The sequence below is a fragment of the Sminthopsis crassicaudata genome, chromosome 3 (assembly GCF_048593235.1).
Source record: "Sminthopsis crassicaudata isolate SCR6 chromosome 3, ASM4859323v1, whole genome shotgun sequence".
Taxonomy (NCBI): domain Eukaryota; kingdom Metazoa; phylum Chordata; class Mammalia; order Dasyuromorphia; family Dasyuridae; genus Sminthopsis; species Sminthopsis crassicaudata.
Window position 1 is genome coordinate 544,511,620 of NC_133619.1, and position 25,309 is coordinate 544,536,928.

Consider the following 25,309-nt stretch of genomic DNA (forward strand, 5'->3'; position numbering starts at 1 on the left):
CATAGTGTTTTCAGAGGAGAACTTTCATAGACCTAACTCATTTGATAAAATTCTGGAACCTTTTTCATTTTATGCAAGAAGAAATAGGAACTCAGAGTGATTTGTGACTTGACCAGTATTTTGTATCAAATTAATGGCAAAACTGAAGCTAGACTAGGAGAAAACATAAGTTATCTTCAGATATTTGAAGGGCTATGACATACATAAAGAAAGATGAGACTTGTTTAGTTTAACAGTTTGTTTAGTAGTGAAGATCAATTAATAGAAATAAGATTTTAATTCATTTTAAAAATAATAGTCTTAACAATAGAATGATCAACTTTATTAAGCAGTGTTATAGCAAAGACTAGATAACCACATATCATAATTGTTGTGGAAGAGATTGCACAAATGAAAGGTTGGACCATATAGACTTTTAAGATACTTTGGCTAATAAAGATTCTGAGTGAAAGGCCATTCTTTGTGCTTTAAGAACAAAAAGCAGACTCCCATTAAGTTTTATGTTCATGAACCAATGAGAATGAATTTTTTTATAATAGCTTTTTATTTTTCAAAATATATTCAAAGACAGTTTTCAACATTCACCCTTACCAAACCTTGTGTTCCATATTCTTCTCACTTCCTTCCCACCTTTCACCACCCTTAGACAGCAAATAATCTAGTGTAGATTAGATATGTGCATTTTTTCTAAATATTTCTACATTTATTAGGTTGCATAAGAAAAATTAGTCAAAAGGGAAAAAATGAGAGAAAAAAAAGCAAGCAACAACAAAAAAAAGATGAAAATACTATGTTGTGATTTATATTCAGTCCTCATTGTCCTCTCTCTGGATGCAGATGGCTCTCTCCATTATAAGTGTATTAGAATTGGCCTGAATTACCTCATTGTTGAAAACAGCCATGTCCATCTTAGTTGATCATCACATAATCTTTTTTTTATTATAGCTTTTTATTTACAAGATATATGCATGGGTAATTTTTCAGCATTAACAATCGCAAAACTTTTTGTTCCAATTTTTCCCCTCCTACCCCACCTTCTCCCAGATGGCAGTTTGACCAATACATGTTAAACATGTTAAAGTATGAGTTAAATGCAATATATGTATACTTGTCCATACAGTTATTTTGTCGTACAAAAAGAATTAGACTTTGAAATAGTGTACAATTAACCTGTGAAGGAAATCATAAATGCAGGCGGACAAAAATAGAGGGATTGGGAATTGTATGAAGAATCATCACATAATCTTGTTGTTGCTGTGTACAATGTTGTTTTGGTTCTACTCACTTAATATCAATTCATTTAAGTCTGAGAATGAATTTTTAAAAAATCCATATGATTATAACTTGTGAACTTTTTTCATTTTCAGCCAAAGATGTTACTTATATATGCCCATTCACTGGGGCTGTACGAGGAACTTTGACTGTTACAAATTACCGGTTATATTTCAAAAGCATGGAAAGGGTAAGGTTTATATAATAGAATCCTGATCTTGATGTTTCTAATTAAATTATTTTGTTTTGCAGTGAATATAAAATTGTTTCCCTCAGTTTTAGTGAATAATAGCTTTTCTCCCTCTAACCCTCAGGACCCTCCATTTGTTTTAGATGCTTCACTCGGTGTGATCAGTAGAGTAGAAAAAATTGGTGGGGCTTCTAGTCGAGGTGAAAACTCTTATGGACTTGAAACTGTTTGCAAGGCAAGTTTACTTATCTTTCTTTGTGAATGAGTTAATTTTGATTTGAAATTATTTCATAAGAATAGCCATTTTAGATCTACTTTATGACATAATTGAGTTGTATTTTTAATATGCTCCATATATACTATTTTATATTTTCAATCTTCTTTGATAATTATTAGAGAGAAGCAGCATGGTAGGGCCTTAAACACTTAGCAGCAGATGGTGGCCCAGGCTAATCACTTAACTTTTTTCATATGATTTGTACTTGTTATGGGCCAGAACTCTTGTACTAAGGGATTACAATTAGGGAGAAATAGGCTTTTTAACGCAACAGAAGGGCAGTGTCCAGTGCAAGCAGCTCTAATGTAATTGCCAGGTGATGAGGAGAGATCTAGAAAGTGGTAAATGGAAAGGACTAGATAGGTTAACTGCTTGGGGTCCAGGCTAGCTTTCTTGAGGCCTTTCAGACAGGCCTTCATCTAAGTGGGAGGAGCAGTAGGACAGCCACCATGGTGATGTGAGGTGGAGTGAATGTCTCTCTTTGGCTCCAAGAGCTTGAGGTCCCGCCTCCAGTCCTCTTGTCTTCTTTGGCTCTGACCCTGGCTAAGTTTGTCCCAGCTTATATGCTTTATTCTAATTACATTATCATAGATGTGAATCTTGTGGAACTATATTAAGTACTAAGTACATGTACTGAACTAGAGAACTGTTAATCACCATGCTAAACTAGATAATCATTGTCTTATCAATTCCACTGACTTAATACCTTGTAAGAATCCTTGTTTCAACTACAAGAGTTCTGGCCCATAACATGGGCCAGAGTACATAACATATAGTCATTTGTAAAATAGGGATAACAACAGCTTCTTCATAGGGTTGTTCTGAAGATCAAAAAGTTAATATATAAGGATCACTATATTAGCAATCATATTTTAAGTTACAGGGCAGGTGTCAATCTATGACAACCATAATCATGAGCTTTGACCTGAGTGAAAAATGCTTGCTTGAAGACAATAGTTTGAGGTGATCCCTAATTTTGGGGCTCAGTCTGACTTTATAGCTGATCTCGCCTTTGTCTCTAAAATAACATTGCCACCTGCAATTGAAAATCTTTCTATTTTTAGCTTAACTATTTTTAGAATTGGATAAAGCTATGCATGGAATTAATGAAATAGATCCATAAATAGTATCAGTTCCCCCTATTCCATCAGGAGGATGTTAGATGAAAAGAAAATACTGTTGAAAATGAATGTCAGAGAGGATGTAATGTACAAGAGAAGTTAAAAGAATTGGGAGAGACTCCTGAAGGAGCTATTCCCATTAGGGAGACTTAATGAGAAAAAATACTACATGATTTTGATTTGTATCATTTAGAATGCTAGGCTTCAGTTTTTAAAGCTTTGTTTAACTGATTTAGTTCCTAAATCTTTTCTAGGATATTCGGAATTTACGGTTTGCTCATAAGCCCGAGGGACGAACTAGAAGATCTATTTTTGAGAATCTAATGAAATATGCATTTCCTGTATCCAATAACTTGGTAAGATGTATCATCTGTGACAGACATTCATATAGTAATTACTTTAAGAGTTTGTGATGCCATTTTTTGTAGATTTTATTGACAGATTAAAATAGCTTAATAGATTTTGTCACTCGACTACTATCATCTTCAAGATTATAACAATCTATTGATTGCCAAATCTGATGGAGTTTTCTCAGTCCTTATCCTTTTTGACCTCTGTCACTCTCTCTCCCCTGGGTTGTATTGTTTTTTTTTTTGTTTTTTTTTTTTATATCTACTCCCTTTTTGGCGTTTAAGATGACATCAGTGTCTCTTTTCATTAATCTTGGGCAACTACCACAGCTCTGTTCTGAAGCTTTTTCTTTCTATATTCCCTTTATCAGAGATCCTATCACCTACCATGTTATCATTACTATATATGATGACTCTCAAAGTCTGTATATTTAGTCCTGGTTTCTTTCCTGAATTTTAGAGCCATATCATCAAATGCTATTTGACATCTTTAATTAACTCTGTCTTATAGACATCTCAAAGTTTCAGACTCATCATGTCCAAAAGAAAAATTTTATTCACCCAAACCAAAACCTTTTCCTTTCTTCCCTATTTTTATCAAGGACACCTCAATATTTCCAGCTATTCCATTCTCAACTTGGAGTGGCCGATCTTATGAGGAGCCCTCCAAACTTTAGGTGGTCAGTCTTCAGGTAAGGGATAGATAGCTCCTTTCCAGGTCTTATCTAGAAACTTGGGCTTATCTTACCTTGTGATTTATAGGCAGACCATTCCGATATCCAGTTTTACTTCCACCAGAGTGTAACCTGAATGAGGATTTTTTTCTGAGAGAAAAATAGAAATATCTTTCTCTTCAGCGTTTTTTTGAGATGAAAACTAATGTGCATAGTTTTAAAGTTACAGTAAAAATGAGAAACAAGTATCCATTTATATACTTTTTGATAGAATGTTTACATTAAACATATAATCTCCTTAAATAAATTTGTAACACCTATGATGTTATGCATTAAATTTAAAGAAATTCCTTTTTACACACTTTTTATTACTTAAAAAAGATACTTTACAAACTTTTTGTCTCTATAGTTCAACAAGAGGTACTAAAATAAGGCAAGTACCTAAATGCTTTTTGATATACTTGTTATGTATTTCTGATAAGATGTGTTGAGAATGATGATAAAAGAGCAAAAGTTTGTCATATGTGCAGTTGTTATAATAAGATAAATGGTAAATTTTTATAAGAAATTTACTATTACTACTTTTTATAGCCTCTCTTTGCATTTGAATACAAAGAGATATTTTCAGAAAATGGATGGAAGTTATATGACCCTCTTTTGGAATACCGAAGGCAGGTAAGCGCTTCTCTTCATTTTGAACTTGATTAATGCAATAAAAAACTTTTCATTTAACTAGTAACTAATAATCTTGGGCCATAATTTAGGCCCATCAAGAGATTTTTATCTGCTTTTCTAGATCTTCTGTGAATCTTTGTTGACCTAAGCCAAGTTTTAAAACAAATATGGTTCTTTAAACATATTGCACAGTTTTTAGATTAAAAGATATGATTTTGAAATTCAGAATTGTTCACCTAGATTATTTTGATTCTATAATTTATATTCTGAGAAATATTAAGGGAAGGGAAGGGAAGGGAACTCAGAGGCCATCTTCTATAACTTTTTGAAATATCCCTAAAAGTAGGTATCTAGGCAAAAGGAAGACCTTCCTGGCTGGAGGACTTCACTATTTGTTGAGGTAGTATATCTATTTAAATTTTTGATGGTTCTTATTATTTGTAAATTTTCCCTTAAATTGAGTCCTATTCTGCCTCCTTCTTTACGTCTAGCTTTTTGACTTAATTCTGTCCTCTGGCATTAAGCAAAATAGCTATTTGTTATTACAAGAAGGATATAGTGGATAAAGTATTAGGCTTGCAATAGGAAGACCTGAGTATGACTCTGGCTTCTGATGTGTGTGATCATGTGATCATGGGCAAGTCATCTAACTTTTCTGAGCGTCAGATCAGCCATTTTTCATTTTCTGGACTTTGTCTCCATGGGTTTCCGTTTCTTTCCTGGCTCATGGCCCTTATTTGCCATTGTTGAGTTCTTCCTGAAATTTACATTTTGAGGAAGGGCCCAAATCAGCCCTTCCTCATTCTCAGGATTTGACAGTGTGTCCTCTAGCAGATACTTCCCTCATCTACTTCCTTACAGATTTCTTTTCTGTATTATCTTCTCCTCTTAGAATTGTAAGTTTCTTCCTTTTTTTTTAAATTTTTGTTTTTATTTAATAGTTTTTATTTACCAGATATATGCATGGGTAACTTTACAACATTGACAATTGCCAAACCTTTTGTTTTAATTTTTCCCCTCCTTCCCCCCTCCCCCAGATGGCAGGTTGACCAATACATGATCAATATGTTAAAAGTATAAATTAAAAGTATAAATAAAAGTATACAATATATTGTATACATGTCCAAACATTTGTTTTGCTGTACAAAAAGAATTGGACTTTGAAATAGTACACAATTAGCCTGTGAAGGAAATCCAAAATGCAGGTGGACAAAATTAGAAGGATTAGGAATTCTATGGAGTGGTTCATAGTCATCTCCCAGAGTTCTTTTGCTGGGTGTAGCTGGTTCAGTTCATTACTGCTCTATTGGAATTGATTTGGTTCATCTCATTGCCAAAAATGGCCACATCTATCAAAATTGATCATCATATAGTATTGTTGTTGAAGTATACAACAGTCTCCTGGTCCTACTCATTTCACTCAGCATCAGTTCATGTAAGTCTCTCCAGGCCTTTATGAAATCATCCTGTTGGGCATTTCTTACAGAACAATAATATTCCATAATATAATTTATTCAGCCATTCTCCAATTGATGGTCATCCACGTAGTTTCCAGTTTCTAGCCACTACAAAGAGGGCTGCCACAAACATAGAATTGTAAGTTTCTTGAGAGCAAGGATGTTTTTCCTTTTTGCTTGTATTTGTATTCTCATTTCTTAGAGTAGTGCCTAGCACATAGTGAGTAGTTAATAAATGCTTGTTGACTTGATTTGCAAAAGATATTCTCATATGTATTCTGTCAAATGATAGCTCTGAACCAGTGAACAAAAGGATCTGTAATTAAAAGAATTCAGCAAATTAAGTTTTCTAGACAAGACTACCAAATGAAAATAATATGATTAACAAGGATTTATTAAGTGCCTAATATGTGCCCTGCGTTAAGATTTTGGATATACAAATACAAGAATGAAATAATTCCTGCCCTCAAGGAGTTTATAATCTCTAGGAGGAAACATGTTCAAATATAAATGAATGCAAAATAAATATGAAGTAATTTAGGGAAGATTTCACCAGCTTCTGGAAAGATCAGGAAAGGCTTCAGGTAGAAACAAGATAGTATTCAAGTTGAATTTTTCCATGTCACTAGTTTCTTTTGTAAGACAAATGACACAAAATAATGAATATTTGACTACTCCTATTGAATGAGGACAGCCTGTCCTTAATAAAGGATTGACAATAGATCTCTTTCAAACTCATGTATCAGCTACTGTTTTTCCCCATAAAAAATAAGAGCAAAGTGTAAGGCCCTAAAACAGTTAAAAGTACTAATTTTTCTCTGTGTATACTCTGTTGAATGAAATAATATGTACAATATATTTTTCAGACCTTAAAGTATATTGTAAATGCTACTGCTGTTACTGCTTTCTCCTCCTCCTCCTCCTCCTCCTCCTCCTCCTCCTCCTCCTCCTCCTCCTCCTCCTCCTCCTCCTCCTCCTCCTCCTCCTCTTCCTTCTTTTCCTCCTTTTTGTCCAGGTCCTTTTACTCTCTCCTTCTCTATTCACTATATTAACTAGCTGCCCTGCTCTTTATTTCTTAATCCTCTCCAGAGCAATCACCTCAACTAAGTATGTTCAAGTACTTCCATTGCAAAAAAAAAAAAAAAAAATGGATCCTGGCAATTGTATTCATCTTCTATACTTAATTCTCTCTATTATTTATATTTTTCTTTCATCATCATTTAGTTCTGTGGTTCATAGTTTCATATATGGTTGTCATACACTGCAAATCAAATGTTCACAAAGAAATAATAAATTACTAGCATCTATATAGTTCTTTAATGTTTGCAAAAATTACAAATATTTCCTCATTTTATCCTTGTAACAATTCGTGAAGTAGGTGCTATTGCTATCCCATTTTACAAATGAGGAAACTGAGGCATACAGTCATTTGCTAGGTGTCACACAACTAGTAAATGTCTTGGGTGGAATTTGAACTGAGTTCTTCCTGACTCCAGATCCAAGCTTTATTTCCTGTGCTATCTAGCACTAAGACAGGGAAAGAGAAATGTAGAAAATAAATGAGACAGAATTCTCTGTCCTATTGAAAAAGCCAGTTTGCTTATTTCAGCTGGCCTCAGTCCCTTATTCCAACTAGAAATGGACTGTGATAAGTGTTACAGCCTCAGAGCTCTGCCCGCTATCTTTTGCTTAAGGGAACATCTGTATGATAAGAAAAGGAAGAAACAACTTCTGGCAACCAGAGGCTACAAATTATTCCTTGGTGCTAGTTTAATCTTACCATGAGGAGAGAAATCATTGTGGAGAGAAGGACCAGAATAGGTGCTAAACAGCTGCTATCAATAGCCAGATGGGTACAGAAGCCCTGCAAATGGCAGCACCTCTCTGACCACTGGTTCTGCTTCTAGCATAGCTTATCATCCTGGTTGGCACTATCCTTGTCAAGATGAAACCTCACAGCTGGTCCTGCAAGTTATAGCCACAGTTATTGAAGATCCAGAAAAGAAAGGTCTTCTGTCAAAGTCATTGGCATTGTTAAATGATTCAATATCAGAAACTAATTTATCAGTGTTAGTGTAAAATAGGATATATATATATATAAATAAAGAAGCATTACCATATGCTTTGTTGTTGTACCCTAAGGACCATGGCATGACTTTTTCCATCTCACTTGAAGATGAAGCCTTCCTTGTATGTTGTTTTTGCTCATTAGAATATGAGCTCCTTGACAGCAGAAATTGTCTCATTTTTCTATTTGTATGCTCTTATATATTAAGTACTTATTTTAATCTGTATTTATTCTTTCCCACCTTTCCTCAGATTCCTGTGTACTGTAGAAGAGTATATCACAAATAGTTTTGTCCCAACTTTTTTCTATGCCACCTTGAAAAATGCTTCTTTCTAAGAACATTTTATATCTGGCTGACTGAAAGCTTTTGATTTGGCAATCTTATTTTAAGGGGTATTGGGGGTAGGGAACACATTGGTTGGAAGTTGAGTCAAAGTCATTTTACAGTCACCAGTTTTGAAGTATGAGGAAGATATATCTGTGAGAATAGGAGTTGGGATAACAATCCTATGTGTAAAGTAGTCCTAGTGGTATGGAACTGAAGGCACTAGTATCCTGGTTAAATCATAAATCTGAAGATTTGAGTTTATAACAATGTGCAACTAATTATCCAACTAATATTTGTTAAAACTTTCCTCTCGTAGTTATATATTGTTTCATAAGAAAATAAAAATGACAATACTTTTTGATAAGTTATCTTAAACTTAAAAAGTTGTTTAAACATTATAGACACTATAGTGACTAGACTATTCAATATATTAAACTAGTGAAAAGCAGTCAAGCTATAAATAAGAATGTTAGTAAAAATGTCAAATATAGTGGAGTGCTTTAATGTAGTACTTCTTTAGAAGTGTGTATTCTATCAAATGTATCATTACTTGTGAAAAGTTAGTGGACCAAGAGATTAAAGATAACCCTACCTGGTAAGGCTATTATATATAACTTTAAGATAGAGTAAAAGCTTAATGCTTTTTTTTTGGTTAGGATTCTTACAAGGTACTTATGCACTGAGTTCAAAACTTTAAAGGAGTTTACACCTTTAAAGGAGCTTACTCATTGGTCCTTTAAGGAGCTCCCACAAGCCCATTCTCTGGGAGGATATAAGGAGCCAAGATTCAGTGGGGAGAGTCAGAATCTGGATTGAGTCAAGGAGAAGACTTCCCAGGAGAACTTCAGGGAAGCTCGAGGACATTCAGAGCCAGGATTCAGTGGATTCACAAGTCCAGGAGATTCACAAGTCTAAAGGAAAAGCCTGCTCATGGATTTCCGGGAGATTCACAACTAGGATTGACTTCTGGGAAACACACAATCCCACACTTTTGGAGGCAGAGTCTGATTCATTCCCATGTCTACCTTCGTGCTGGCTGGAGGCTTTGGATTCAGAGGGAGCTAGACACTGAAGCTGGCTGGAGACATTCTGACAAGAGCTCATCGGGGCTCTAGGAAAAGATTCAGGATTTTGTAGGACACAATAAATGATTTGGACTTTAACTCCTGGCTGTATTTTGGGAATATTGAACTGAACTAAAGTCAAGACTGCCTCCAGAGGCCCCCCAAGAAACTTGCCCCAAGAGAACAATTACAACTTTGAGAAAAAAGAACATCACATTTTGGAGCCCGAACGTGGGACAAATAAAATCCTGATTGCAGTGGAAAAGCCTCCGATCCAGATCTCAGTGGAGAAGTCTCTCTGACCCAGAAATAAGGGTAAGTAAAACCAGGAAATTTTGTTAAAGAGCTAAATTAGAATTTCAGCGAAATGGGGCAGATATTTAGAAAATAGCCTTCTGTTTCTGTTCAAGAAAAATGTTTAGAGAGCATTGTCAAGGTTATGAAAAGCCAAGGATTGATTATAATTTTGGAGGAGGTCACTGAACTTTTAAAAACTGTGCAGGTCATAAGTCCTTGTTTGGAAAAAGAATTGGATCTAGATGAGTGGGAATTAGTAGGAGAGCAAATAAATGAACACTACAATTCCAATCCAAACTCAATTTCCAAAGATACACTTCATACATACAGTTTAATACAAGTGGCTTTAAAAAGTGTTAGACTAAAGAAAGAAAGAACAGGAGGAGGAGGATTCAACCGAACTAGATGAAAAGGATGAATCAGATAACAATGGAGTTAATTATAATTCTGAGCAACAGGAGCATTTCCCATCTCCTCCCTCAATTAACCCTTCATGGGTGAAGGAAGAAGGAGGAGGGAACGAGGCAGTGACACAAACAGAATCGCCTGTGAATCAGCCTATGACAAGATTAGAAAAAGCATTGGTTAAGGCTAAGAGAGAAGGACAGGATGTAAGTGATTTTATAAATGCATACTCTGTGATTGAAGAACTTGACTCTTCAGGTCAAAAAAGGAGAAGATACACTCCTTTTATTTGGATAAAATTAAGGATTTGAAAAAAAGTTGCATGCTTTATGGGGCTACATCCTCTTATGTTAAGATGTTGCTGGATAGTTTGGCTTATGAAATCCTAACCCTGAACGATTGGAAATCCATAGCTAGAACATGTTTAGAACCTGGACAAAACTTGTTGTGGCTTTCAGAGTATCATGAATTATGTAGGGCTCAAGTCAGATGCAATAGGCAAACAGGAGTTAATAGACAAATCACTTTTGACCAACTAGCAGGGGAAGGTCAGTATGGAGAGAATTCAGCACAGATTAATTATCCCATAATAGTGTAGGAGCAAATTTCTAAGGCTGCAATAAAAGCTTGGGGTTCTCTCCCAGAAAAAGATGAAGGTAGAGCCTTCACAAAAATAGAGCAAGGCCCCAGTGAACCCTTTGCAGATTTTGTGGGATGTTTGCAAACTGCTGTCACAAGAACCATTGGAGAAAATGCAGCTACAGAAATAATGACCAGACATGGCAGAAAGGGATTACTTGATCAATCAGCCAAAAAGCAATCAGATAGTAGAAATAGATTGCAATTGGGGAGAATACAGGTTTTTTTAAACCAACAGGGCTATGTCCAGTGCAAACAGCTCCAATGTAATTGCTAGATGATGAGAAGAGATTTAGAAAGTGGTAGATAGAAGGATATTAGATAGGTTAACTGCCTAGGAGAGAGGGTTTGCTTGTATTTTTACAGACAGAGAAGCAAACAGATGGAGAAGGAAACAGAAGGGTGGCAACAAGCACCTGGAGAGAGACAGAAAAAGAGAAAAATCTGGAAACAAAGGAGAAGACCTAAGAACAAAATCTGCAGAAATCATTGGATTCCCTAACACAAGATAAGACTGTTAAAAGACTTGAAAACCAGGAGGGATAATTGGATTCCTTGAGATGAAAAATTGTTGATGAGATTATTGCAGGACTTCAAAACTTGCAGGAAGTATTGGATTCCTGCACAAAAACTAATGGACAACGGATTCCTTTTGGACTATTTCTAGGACTTATGGATATGTATAAATTCTCAATTTATGATTATTTGATCATGTTATTTGTTACATTACTTCTAGCCTGTGTTATGTTACTATGTGTTTATGTAATTTATGTAATTATGTATAATACCTCTCATATTGATGGACTTATGTATACTTGTTTTAAGGTCATGATCATCCTATATTCTAAATCAAGAGAAAAGGAGAGATGTTAGGATTCTTACAAGGTACTTACTTATGCACTGAGTTCACACCTTTAAAGGAGCTTGCTCATTGGTCCTTTAAGGAGCTCTCACAAGCCTAGGGAGTATCCAGAAGCCCATTCTCTGGGAGGATATAAGGAGCCAAGATTCAGTAGGGAGAGTCAGAATCTGTATTGAGTCAAGGAGAGGACTTCCCAGAAGAACTTCAGGGAAGCTCGAGGACATTCAGAGCCAGGATTCAGTGGATTCACAAGTCCAGGAGATTCACAAGTCTAAAGGAAAAGTCTGCTCATGGATTTCCGGGAGTTTCACAATTAGGATTGAATTCTGCGAAACCCACAATCCCACACTCTTGGAGGCAGAGTCTGATTCATTTCCATGTCTACCTTGGTGCTGACTGGAGACATTGGGACAAGAGCTCTTGGAAACCAAAGAGAGAGGAAGGCCTCTAAGAAAGCTAGCCAAGCCCCAAATGAAGGAGACTAGACTTGAAGGAGAAAATAAAGGATCCAGACTCTTAACTCCTGGCTGCATTTTGGGATTATTGAACTGAAACTAAAGCCAAGGCTGACTCCCCAGAAGTTCCTCAAGAAACCTGCCCCCAAGAGAACAATCATAACTTAGAGAAACAGAGCATCATTTTTTTTTTCTTACTGAAACTCTTTTGAGGCTATTCTTTCCCATGTTGATTGACTTTATAGCTCTGATGGCAAGATTTCTGTTATATGAAGGTCACTGATATAATCCTTCTCTGCATATAGTTTCTATTCTAACTCTCAAAGCCTGTTTCCATGTCTTTCCACTCTGATCCATTTTCCATAGTATTGCCAGATTAGCTTCAGTATTGAAGTTTCAGTATTAGTCATGTCACCTGCTTGCTGGAAGATATGCACCAGGTTTCTTCTGTTGCTTACCTAAAAAAATCCCAGAAAAAAATCCTTAGCTTGGTGTTTAAGACTGGGCAGTTTGGCTTCATCTGATCCCTTCAGTTTTCTTTCTCACAGGCTTTTTTTCCCAGGATGTTCTTTGTTGCAGTCAGAACATTCTCCAGTCCTTGCTTAGAATCATCTTCACCAAATTCTCACTGTCTCCTCCTTTGTACTTTTCTTATTATCTTATAATATGTCCATCCTCTGGACTACCGTGCCACTCTCTCTCTCTTGATACCCTTTCACATCTTCATTCCTTTTATTTTTATTCTTTTGTTATCTCTCTTGCTAGACTATAAGCTTTATGAGGGGATGGGACTGTTATCTTTGTATTGCTTGCAGACTTCATTTCTTGAATGAACGAATAGCTGGTTGGTAATAATAATGATGCTTTGTCTATTTGGTTATGAAGTTAATTTTGCAAAAATTTCCATAGTAATAGCACATACTTTAACTGATCATGTTCACCCTGGCATAGTTTCCTTAATGAAAGTGACTAATTAGATGCTATTTGTAATGCAAATAGCAAAAGGAGAATATAAGTGAAGTGACTTGAGTTGTGTAACAGATTTCTTCATAGATCAGTTTATTAAAGACTTCAGTAGATCTTCAGAGATCTGTTATACTGGCACTCTTTTCCCTCCCTTCATTGTTATTCATTTAGCAGAAATTACCAACTCTCCTTTTGTTAAATGTCATAATCATCCCACATGAAAAAGTCACTTCAAGTTTTTAAATCACTCATCAAAGTAACACAACAATATAACATCCTATATCTTGAAGGAGTTAAAAGGAGGTAAAGGAGTAGGCATGATAACTGTTACTTTGTTACTATGTTTAAAGTACTAATTTTCAATTGATAATTACCTGCTTGTTAAAATTTAATTTTACCTGTAATACAGGTAATACAATCTTCTCTTTGTTCCACATAATAGGGTTCTTACCTGAGTGAGCTTTATGATTTAGTCTATAGAAGTCAAAAGATTAATAGAGGAGGAAATTTAAATCATAAAGAGTTAAGGTTATGTGCTAATGGAAGAGTAAACATGAGACAAAATTTAATGTTGTATAGATTATAGTTAAGAAGGGGTGAAAACATTGCTAGGATTGATGTGAGTATAGGGAAGAGGTCTTAGGTGATCTGAGCAGCATATATAGACTGGATTTTTTCTTCCAGGATATTCCTCCTCTTTCTGTCCCTAATCATCCCCACTCCTAGGTTGAATCTTCCACACTTTGCCACTGTGTCTTCTCAGGGCTCTCAAAGTAATCCTGAGGGTGTCTTTTCAAGTGATATAATTCATGATTTCCCACCAAGGTGTATTCTGTGAATACTGGTTTATATTGGTTAATTGGGCACACTTGATTAGCTTTTAGATTTAACTAAGTTGGTTTTTACTAAGACTAGTTGGTACAAAATATCCCTCCACAAATCTTTGACACATACTTCCATCAGTGCATACAGAATCAAGGGGAAAGTGGACTTAAGCTCAGAGAGCACATATAATAAAAAAGGGGTAGCAGAAGTAACTGATAAATCTTGATCCTGAAGTCCTACCCCTCATGCCTTTAGTGAGATACTGATGAAGTTCTCTTTGGTATGGTATAGTACTTTTCTCAGATCCTCATAGAATTCTGGAGCTATCTTTTACATTGTATATATAGTGTATCCTCAGTTTCTGATGCAAATCTGATGCTGTATATAATTGCTATTCTCGAGATGATTCCATGAGGCTGATGAGAAGTTCCAAATTCTCCAGTTCTCTGAAGTTCAAAGGCTTTTCTGGTCAGAGTGGAAGGAGGAGACATAGAAGCCAAGTTTGGGATTTTCCCTTTCCCCAAAGTGATTCCTTTTCAGCTTTGACTAGAATATTTCTCTTTTCTCCAAAACCAGATTTTTGAATCTTAGATTCTAAACTAGCTTGGCAGTTTTATAAAATTCTTAGAAGACATAAATAAGTTTCCTTAACCAAAGTTGAAATGTCCTTAATTAGTTCCATGGAGATATTCTCACTTGCTAAGAATACCAAAGCTATGTAGTGTTAGTCAATTAACTCATTCTATCCTCATCCTTCTACTTCATTGACCTCTTGGTACTCCTGGTATATAACTTGAAGAACACTAACTTACAATAGAGTACTTTTTAGTAATCCCCTTCTCTTTTACATGGTCATGATACCAGTGAAGCAGAATAGTAATTCTAACTGGTCAAAAATCTGATTTATTTTGAGTCTTTAAGAAAAAAAAAAAAGCAGTAAAATATATAGAGCATTTTGTAAGCATAAAGTGTCATATAAATGTTAGTTATTATCACTGGACAGCAGGGTTCGTGTAATTAGCTAGAGAATATAGCAGTTTTATGAATGATTTTATTGACTTTATTTTTTGTTTTGGTTTCTCCCATTTGTTAGAAGGAGATGTTAAATATGAATGATCTTATTAGACAGTTAAGAATTAGCCAATGTATTTAAGCATGTATATAACATGTTTATAAATTTAAAAACAGAAAATAGTTTAAAAAATGAAAACTTAGGAAATTACCTTATTGTTAAAAGTGAGATGGTTTAAATTTCTTAGTCACTTCCCATTTTCCTATAACTATGCTTCCTTTTTTTCTGCTATGACGTGGATTCCTAACATTTTCATTAGCTATTTAAGATATAGGAGTAAGAAATCAATAAGTTAAATAACTGCTTTAGCTGGATGTGAGTAAAAAAACCAAAAACTATTAAGCACAATCCTTAACATTAAAGCTTGAAGACATAAAAGTTGTCTAACAATCTATTTGGTAAATAAGACCTATATGCAGAAAAGAAGCTTTTATAACCAATTAATTAAATGAGAAAAATTAACTAATTTGTAAGCTCGCTGTAATTTTTAAAAAAAATTTCCTAGTAGCACTTAACACATAATGTACACTGAGTTCACTTGGTTGAATGAATGGCTATATAATCCATTATTATCATTATGAAAGAAAAGATGTTATAAATTTCTAAGTCAGACTTCATAAATCTAAAAACCAAGCTAATATAGACTTGTACTCCTCTCAATAGATGAGATGAATATAAGAAAGGCTGTCTTGAATGTAAATAATCCAAGGCTCAGGATTCGTCTGTTAACTTTTGTTTTCTTTGGAACTTTTTGTTAGGTAATAACTTACCAACTGTTTTATTTAAAATGTAGGGAATTCCTAATGAAAGTTGGAGAATTACAAAGATTAATGAACGTTATGAGCTATGTGATACGTATCCCTCCCTTCTGGTTGTGCCAGCAAATATTCCAGATGAAGAACTGAAGAGAGTGGCATCTTTCAGATCAAGGGGCCGGATCCCAGTAAGTTTGAAGCTTTGATGTGGTTTTGTAAATGCCTTTGTACTACACATATTACCAAGACTAAAAAATGGTAGAATTTGAGATCTTGCACAAAACGTAAAACAGAGCCAGAGAAGGAAATTAAAAGTAGTTGTATCAGTAGGACTTTTACTAAGTAAGATATTGGGGAAAAAAAGTTATTTATAAAAACTAGAACCCCCCCCCAAAAAAAAGTCCTTAAATTAAAGTAACAGTCTGGGAGCACAGTATTGTTACTGCTAAATTCTATAGAGAATTGCTAGCATTTTTCTTCAGAAATAAAGTTAGCCCAGTAAATTATTCACAATTTCTTTATTTAGAATTCATTCTTTAGTCTTAGTGATGCATCTTCTTCCCTTGAGCCCTAGATCTGTTGATGAAAACTATTAAATGACTGTACAGATTTATATTGAATGACTGGATAATGCAATGTTACTTTTCAGAAAGATCAGATGGAATAATTTTTTTAAAATTAAGTACAATATATTCACAGTATCTGAAGTCCTTACATTTCAAAAGCTTCATATGCATGGGGAAAAAAAGGAAATCTGAGACTAAGACTGTCTTATTTCTATTTTTTATTTTGTTTTATTTTATCTTTTTTTTTTTTTAATACTTTGTACACTGCAGCACAGCTGTGACTCTCATAAATTAGTAATATATTAAGTTGTTTTCTCTCTGTCAGTTTGCCTGGAAAAATTGTATTGAACATCTGCATTCATGTTTTCATAGGTAGAGTTTGGCTTTGGTTGGAAAATTGAAGTTCAGAGCATAGTACTTTAGAGAAAATAGGGAAATATATAAAAGATTTGTCCCTTATTTTCCTCCATACTCTGTTTAAGGTTTTATCATGGATTCATCCTGAAAGCCAAGCAACAATCACACGATGTAGCCAGCCTATGGTTGGAGTGAGTGGAAAGAGAAGCAAAGAGGATGAAAAATATCTTCAGGCTATCATGGATTCTAATGCTCAGTCTCATAAAATCTTCATTTTTGATGCACGACCAAGTGTTAATGCTGTTGCTAATAAGGTAAGATTATCTTTCTCTCTCTCACTAGGTAAACTATAATAACTATATCATGAGTTGATGATGTTTCAAACATGTAATTTTAAAGCATTTAAGAAGCATTAGAGTTAGAAGTGTTCTGTGCTGTGTAGTCTTTTTCTTGATTAAATTTGAAATTTGAGTAACTTATTTATATTTGAAGAATCACATTTTATATATTTGAAGAATCACTTATTTTATATTACCTGGATGTATGAAACTATAGTTTCTATATTAGCATTATAAGAGTAATTATATATAGTAGATCATTTCCCTAGGAATACATCTTTGGGTCCTCAAAAGTCACCCAAATCAGAGATGACTCACTTATAAAAGCATTTGTTTCATCTTGGGGGGAAAAAGATTCCTTGTTGTAGGTTCCTTTAGTCTCTTGCTTTTTCTCTCTAATGTTTACAATACTAGAGAAATGAGGTTTATGCATTAATCATCAAATGTTCTATTTAACTAAGAGTTAATGATCAGTAGAACTTCCCCTTCAACTGATATACTGTGAGGTTTTACTTGGAGTTCATGATGCTGAACTTAGAAGCTATTAAAGTAAGACTCAATCTTCCTCTTTGATGCTTTCTGTTTGGCTTTTCAGCTGCTAATAGGGAATGGGAAAGTTGTATAGGCTTGAAGACAGGCAAATATATCACTTTCAAAAGAGGAAAGGAAGTGAATTCTTCAAACCAATGAATCTGGCAAAATTCTAGAATATGTTTTAAAGAGATGATTTGTGAGCCAGTAAAGGGAAAATGATGCTGTGTGACCCTGGGCAAGTCATTTACCCCCAATTGTCTCATCCCCCCCCCCCAAAAAAAAAAAATGATGATTAAGCAAAAGTTGGGTAATAGAGTTGAATATAGTGTCATTTCTCTATTCCTAGAATGTGTGCCTTTCTTTCTTTTTTTTTTGTTATAGCTTTTTATTGACAGAACATATGCATAGGTAATTTTTACAACATTGTCCCTTGCATTCACTTCTGTTCCAACTTTTCCCTTCCCTTCCTCCACCCCCTCCCCTAAATGACAGGCAGTCTCATATATGTAAGTATATCTTAGATACAATATATGTGTACAGATCTGTGTAGTTCTCTTGTTGCACAAGAAAAATTGGATTCAGAAGGTAAAAATAACCTGGGAAGAAAAACAAAAATGCAAACAGTTTACATTCATTTCCCAGTGTTCCTTCTCTGGGTGTAGCTGATTTTATCCATCATTGATCAATTGGAACTGAATTAGATCTTCTCTTTGTCAAAGATATCCACTTCCATCAGAATACATCCTCATACAGTATTGTTGTTGAAGTGTATAATGATCTCCTGTTTCTGCTCATTTCACTTAGCATCAGTTCTTTTAAGTCTCTCCAGGCCCCCCCTCTATATTCATCCTGCTGGTCATTTCTTACAGAACAGTAATTCATACCACAATTTATCCAATCATTCTCCAATTGATGGGCATCCATTCAATTTCCAGTTTCTGGTCACTACAAAAAGAGCTGCCACAAACATTCTTGCACATATAGGTTCCTTTCCCTTCTTTAAGATGTTTTTGGGATATAAGCCCAGTAGTAGCACTCCTGGATCAAAGGGTATGCACAGTTTGATAACTTTTTGAGCATAGTTCCAAATTGCTCTCCAGAATGGCTGGATTCTTTCACAACTCTACCAACAATGCATCAGTGTCCTAGTTTTCCCACATCCCCTCCAACATTCGTCATTATTTGTCATCTTAGCCAATCTGACAGGTGTGTAGTAGTATCTCAGTGTAGTTAGTTTGCATTTCTCTGATCAATAGTGATTTGAAACACCCTTTCATATGGGTAGAAATAGTTTCAATTTTATCTGAAAATTGTCTGTTCATATCCTTTGACCATTTATCAATTAGAGAATGGCTTGATTTCTTCTAAATTAGAGTCAATTCTCTATATATTTTGGAAATTAGGCCTGTATCAGAACCAGTTTATTGCTTCCCCATTAATCTTGTTTGCATTAGTTTTGTTGTATAAAAGCTTTTTAATTTGATATAATCAAAATCATCTATTTTGTGATCAATAATGATCTCTTGTTCTTCTTTGGTCACAAATTCCTTCCTCCTCCACAAGTCTGAGAGGTAAACTATCCTATGTTCCTCTAATTTATTTATAATCTCGTTCTTTATTCCTAAATCATGAACCCATTTTGATCTTATTTTTGTGTATGGTATTAAGTGTGGGTCCATGCCTAGTTTCTGCTATACTAATTTCCAGTTTTCCCAGTAGTTTTTGTCAAATAGTGAATTCTTATCCCAAATGTTGGGGTTTTGGGGTTTGTCAAACACTAGATTGCTATAGTTATTGACTATTTTGTTCTGTGAAACTAACCTGATTCCACTAGTCTATTTTTTAGCCAATACCAAATGGTTTTGGTGACCGCTGCTTTATAATATAGCTTTAGATCAGGTACAGCTAGGCCACCTTCATTTGATTTTTTTTTTTTTCATTAGTTCCCTTGAAATGCTTGACCTTTTGTTTTTCCATATGAATTTTGCTATTTTTTTCTTGGTCATTAAAATAGTTTCTTTGGAATCTGATTGGTATAGCACTAAATAAATAGATTTGTTTAGGTAGCATTGTCATCTTTATTATATCTGCTCGGCCTATCCAAAAGCACGTAATATTTTTCCAATTGTTTAAATCTGATTTTATTTGTGTGGAAAGTGTTTTATACTTTCGCTCATATAATTTCTGACTTTCCTTTGGCAGACAGATTCCCAAATATTTTATGCTATCGACAGATATTTTGAATGGAATTTCTCTTCATATCTCTTGCTGTTGGATTTTGTTGGTGATGTATAAAAATGCTGAGGATTAATGTGGACTTTTTTTTGTATCCTGCAACTTTGCTAAAGTTGTAGATTATTTCTAATAGCTTTTTAGTAGAATCTCTAGGGTTCTCTAAGTATACCATCATATCATCTGCATAGAATGATAATTTAGTTTGCTCATTACCTACATTTATTCCTTCTTACCTCTTTCTCAAGTCTTACTGCCGAAGCTAGCATTTCTAATACAATATTGAATAGTAATGGTGATAATAGGCAGCCTTGTTTCACTGCTGATCTTATTGGGAATGGTGCCAGTTTATCCCCATTACATATGATGCTTACTGATGGTTTTAAATAGATGCTCCTGACTATTTTAAGGAAAAATCCATTTATTCCTATACTCTCAAGTGTTTTTATTAGGAATGGATGTTGCGTTTTATCAGATGCTTTTTCTGCATCTATTGAGATGATCATATGGTTTTTTGATAATTTGGTTATTGATATAGTCAATTATGCTAATAGTTTTCCTAATGTTGAACCAGCCCTGCATTCCTGGTATAAATCCTATTTGGTCATGGTGCATTATCTTGGGGATAATTTTCTGTAATCTTTTTGCTAACATTTTATTTAAGATTTTAGCATCAATATTCATTAGGGAGATTGGTCTATAATTTTCTTTCTCTGTTTTCAACCTACCTGGTTTAGGTATCAGTACCATGTCTGTGTCATAAAAATAATTTGGTAGGACTCCTTCAATCCCTATTTTTTCAAATTGTTTACATAGCATTGGAGTTAGTTGTTCTTTAAATGTTTGGTAGAATTCACATGTAAATCCATCTAGTCCTGGGGATTTTTTCTTAGGGAGTTGATTAATAACTTGTTCTATTTCTTTTTCTAAAATAGGACTGTTTAACCAATTTACTTCTTCCTCTGTTAATCTGGAGAAGCTATATTTTTGAAGGTATTCTTCCATTTCATATAAGTTTTTGAATTTATTGGAGAGTTCCCTTTTCATTTTTAAGACTAACAATTTGATTTTCCTCTTTCCTTTTTAAATCATATTTACTAAGGGTTTATCTATTTTGTTGGTTTTTCATAAAACTAACTCTTAGTTTTATTAATTCAATAGTTTTTTTTTAACCTTCAATTTTATTAATCTCTTCTTTCATTTTTAGAATTTCAACTTTATGTTTGACTGTGGGGTTTTAATTTGTTCCTTTTCTAGCTTTTTAAGTTGCAAACCCGATTCATTGACCTTCTCCTCTATTTTATACAAGTAGGCCTCTAGAGATATAAAATTTCCCCTTATTACTGCTTTGGCTGTATCCCACACATTTTGGTATGACGTCTCATTATTGTCATTTTCTTGGGTGAAATTACTAATCATGTCTATAATTTGCTATTTCATCCAATCATTCTTTAGGATGAGATTATTTAGTTTTCAATTATTTTTTGGTCTATTTTCCCCTGGCTTCTTATTGAGCTCTCACTAGGTCTTTTTTTTTTCCATTCATTAAAATATATATATATATATATATATATATATATATATATATATATATATATATATATATATTTTTTTTTTTTTTTTTTTTTTTTTTAACAAATCCACATAAAGAGAGTTTCTAACATTTACTTCTTAAGATATTTTGGTTCTGAATTTTTTCCCTCTCTCCCTTATATCCTCCTCTCTAAGACAGAAAGCAATCTGATACGAGTTAAACACCTCATTCAGTCTTTAAACATTTATTAGCTGTATCTGCCAAATGGTCTAGGCTACTAGAAGCAGCTCCTTTAACATGTTTTTGGTTTGCTGTGGCCTGAGAACTTCTAAATATATAACATTAGGGTAAAGGTTGTCTCTCAGCCATGCTGCAGAAAAGAATAGCTCCAGAAAACAAATGCAGCTCTTAAATGGTAATGGAGGTCCTTCTCTCTGATCAAGTACAGAAAGTGAGTCTTCCCTGTAGTTGCAGGACAGATCACTCTCTTATGAACAGGTAATTCTCTTAGAGATTTCTACTTAACAAAAGAATTGAACTTTATTCCTGGGAATTTCATTCCCTACAAATGCCAATGAGGTGGTTGAAACTCCATGGATCTTTCTCATTGCGGGACCTCTGAAGCTATTTTATTCCCACAACTTTTACTAGAAGCAGATCTACACTTGACTGAATTCCTTTCTCAGTTGTTGTCTTATGCCTTCTCTGATGAGTGTGTCTGACTCACACAAGCACTTCTCAGGGCCATTGAGTACTCCAAGCCTCATGCATAAGAGACAACAACATTCATGTTCTCTCTTCCAACCTTTCTGTTTTTCAATTACACTGACCTAGACAGTTCTCAGCTCCTCCAGAAGTTGAGCTTGCCTCTATGAAGGTTCTTATTTCTGTATTCAATCATGTGTGAAGCCATGAGACTTCACTTTTTGCTTGGATCCTTATGAGCACCAGAGCATGACTTTACCTCCTTGCAGGTGATAATGCCAGTTTTTTTTTTTTTTTAATTTTATAATTATAAATTTTTTTTTTGACAGTACATATGCATGAGTAATTTTTTTATAACATTATCCCTTATATTCATTTTTTCAAATTTTCCCCTCCCTCCTTCTACTCCCTTCCCTAGATGACAGGCAATCCCATACATTTTACGTGTGTTACAGTATAACCTAGATACAATATATGTGTGTAAATCCAATTTTCTTGTTGCATGTTAAGAATTGGGTTCCGAAGGTATAAGTAACTTGGGTAAAAAGACAGTAGTGCTAACAGTTTACATTCATTCCCAGTGTTCCTTTTCTGGGTGTAGTTGTTTCTGTCCATCATTGATCAACTGGAAGTGAGTTGGATCTTCTTTATGTTGAAGATATCCACTTCCATTAGAATACATCTTCATACAGTATTGTTGAAGTGTATAATGATCTTCTGGTTCTGCTCATTTCATTCAGCATCAGTTGATGTAAGTCTCTCCAGGCCCCTCTGTATTCCTCCTGTTGGTCATTTCTTACAGAACAATAATATTCCATAACCTTCATATACCGTAATTTACCCAACCATTTCCCAATTGATGGACATCCATTCGTTTTCCAGTTTGTAGCCACTATGAAAAGAGCTGCCACAAACATTTTGGCACATACAGGTCCCTTTCCCTTCTTTAGTATTTCCTTGGGATATAAGCCCAGCAGCAGCACTGTAGGATCAAAGGGTATGCACAGTTTGATGACATTTTGGGCATAGTTCCAAATTGATAATGTCATTTTAATGTGGTACCTCTTATTTTCCATGATCTTCAGATATCATTGTCAGTAGTTCAGCAGGCCCATCTCTTATCACCTTGGTCCTCTCCTGTGTCTTGTTTTTGTCTCACATTTAATACATCTTTCTTTCACTGTACAGATTTTAAGTTTGTTTTACCCAACTGCAGTTGTATATTATTATTAGATTATCTCAATTTTTATTACTTTCCCCACAATGCTTAGCAACCTTAGAGGAGTAACAAAAACCTGATAGTAAATATTGACTAGGATGGGGACTATTAATTGGGTAATGATAAGAAGGTTAAGAGAGTAAGGTATAGTGCAATGACTAGGATATGAGTAAATCATGTAAGTGTCAAATCATAGAATTTAGGCTTAGTATGGAAGCACATAAAACCAGAGTAAAGGAGGAGTTCTAGGAAGATTGTAAGAAGGTATCAAGGTGCTAGAAGGGAAAAGAAGGAAACAAGGATTTAAGTGTGTACCAGATAGTATACAGAGTGTCCAGAATACAAATCAAAGCAAAAAGATAGATAATTTCTTGTATTATTCTGGTTGGTTTTCTGGAGGTCTTTGGACCAGCCTTTGTTTCAGCAGAGTAATTACCATGAGAATAGCTAGAGATAAAGTCCAAAAATCTTTGTCTTTTAAAGTCTTTTCTCCTTGCCTGGAGCTCTGCTAACTTTTTGGAGGTACTCCTGAATGTGTCTTGGTTTCTGTGGGGGAGGCAGGAGGACCACCAGGAAGGTCTGTCTTGAAGTCTGTCAGTCTAGGAGCTTGTGCTCCAGCCTCAAGTCCTCTATCTTCCCCAAGTCTGTTCTAGGCCCCTTTGGTCCCCTTCCAAGTCTATCTCTGGCTAAGTTTGTCCCAGTTTGTGTGCAGTATACTGAGTATAATTATCACTATCATTATCATTATATCCTAGGGAACTATTATTTGTTGTAAAATTAAATTACTGAATTAGAGAACTATTAATCACCATGCTAAACTAGATAACCATTGTCTTATCAATTCTACTGAGTTAACACCTTGTTTAAATCAATCATACAGTTTCAGCCTTCTACAATCTCTGTTCATAAGGAGCTGTGAGAGGAAGACAGCACACAGACACATGAAGTGAGCTGAAAAGTGAAAGAAGATATCTATTGTGATATCATGGATTTGAAGTCTAGAAAGTTAGGAACAGGGTCAGGAAGAAAATGAAGGAAGACCATCTTATGTCCTGCCATAAAATGAAGGCTTCAGAAAGAGCTCCCCAATAAGAGAAAGGGGAGGCAGCCTTATGGAGGGACTTTTTGGGAGAGTAGATTGTAGGAACAATAGGTTCTTTTGAGGGGAGGCCCCATGTTCTGAGAGAAATTCTAGGATGAGCCAGCTAAAGTAGAGGCATGGTTTTACAGTGAAAACTGTCCAGATCTATTAGAACCAGAAGGAAATGAGAACATAGAAAATTCGCTGGTTACTTCCTGAGGGGTGGGGGGAATAGGGTGAAGAAAAGTTGTAGGAACATCAATATTATAGCTAAAATTGTGACTTTCCATGTCAAAGAAAAGATACTACAAGCAAACAGAAAGAAGCAATGTATATATCAGGACCATAGCCAGCATATCACACAAAACCCTAGCAATCCTGATATTAGGAAGACCTGAGTTCAAATGAGGTCTCAGACACTTAACACTTTTTAGCTTAACACCTGGGCAACTTAATCCCAATTGCCTCAGCAAAAAAACAAAAAACAAAACAAAACAAAACAAAACAAAAAAAACACAAAACAAAACCCTAGCCGCTTCTGTTGTAAATGAGAAGAGTCTGAAATAGTCATGGTCTTAAGAGGGTGATAGTCTGCACCAAGGGAGAACTGCAAGTGATTTTGTATAGAGATCAATAATTAGCCTTGGTAGCTGATTAGGTATATTGGAGTGGGAAAGAATAGGTTATAAACTTGAATATTGGGAAAGATAGTGGTGCCTTCAGAAGAAATTTGGAATTTGAAAGACACAGATTTAGGAGGGAAGGTACTGAATTTGATTTTTATATGCTGAATTTGAGATGGCTCAAGGACATTCAAGTTTAGAGGTCTTAACAAGCAGATGGTAGGTAAAATAAATTTGGAGCTTAGAAAAGATGTGGCATAGATTTCTGAATTATTTGAATAGAAATAATTGGTCCTGAGGGAGATGTAATTATCCAGAAAGAGGACTTGGGAAAAGAAGAGGGCCTAAACATAGTGAGTAAGATGTGG

The 25,309-nt window shown here is 34.8% G+C and overlaps 1 protein-coding gene across 5 annotated transcripts in view; it reads left to right on the top strand.

The window, feature by feature from the left end:
* Positions 1–25,309, top strand: part of MTMR2 (myotubularin related protein 2) — a 120,553-nt gene that overhangs the window by 71,640 nt on the left and 23,604 nt on the right. For all 5 annotated transcript variants that reach the window (XM_074304461.1, XM_074304464.1, XM_074304465.1 and 2 more), the window contains 6 exons: positions 1,368–1,462; positions 1,587–1,697; positions 3,115–3,216; positions 4,476–4,559; positions 15,791–15,940; positions 16,801–16,989. In XM_074304461.1, the coding sequence (XP_074160562.1) occupies positions 1,368–1,462; positions 1,587–1,697; positions 3,115–3,216; positions 4,476–4,559; positions 15,791–15,940; positions 16,801–16,989 (731 nt within the window). The remainder of the gene's footprint in view (positions 1–1,367; positions 1,463–1,586; positions 1,698–3,114; positions 3,217–4,475; positions 4,560–15,790; positions 15,941–16,800; positions 16,990–25,309) is intronic.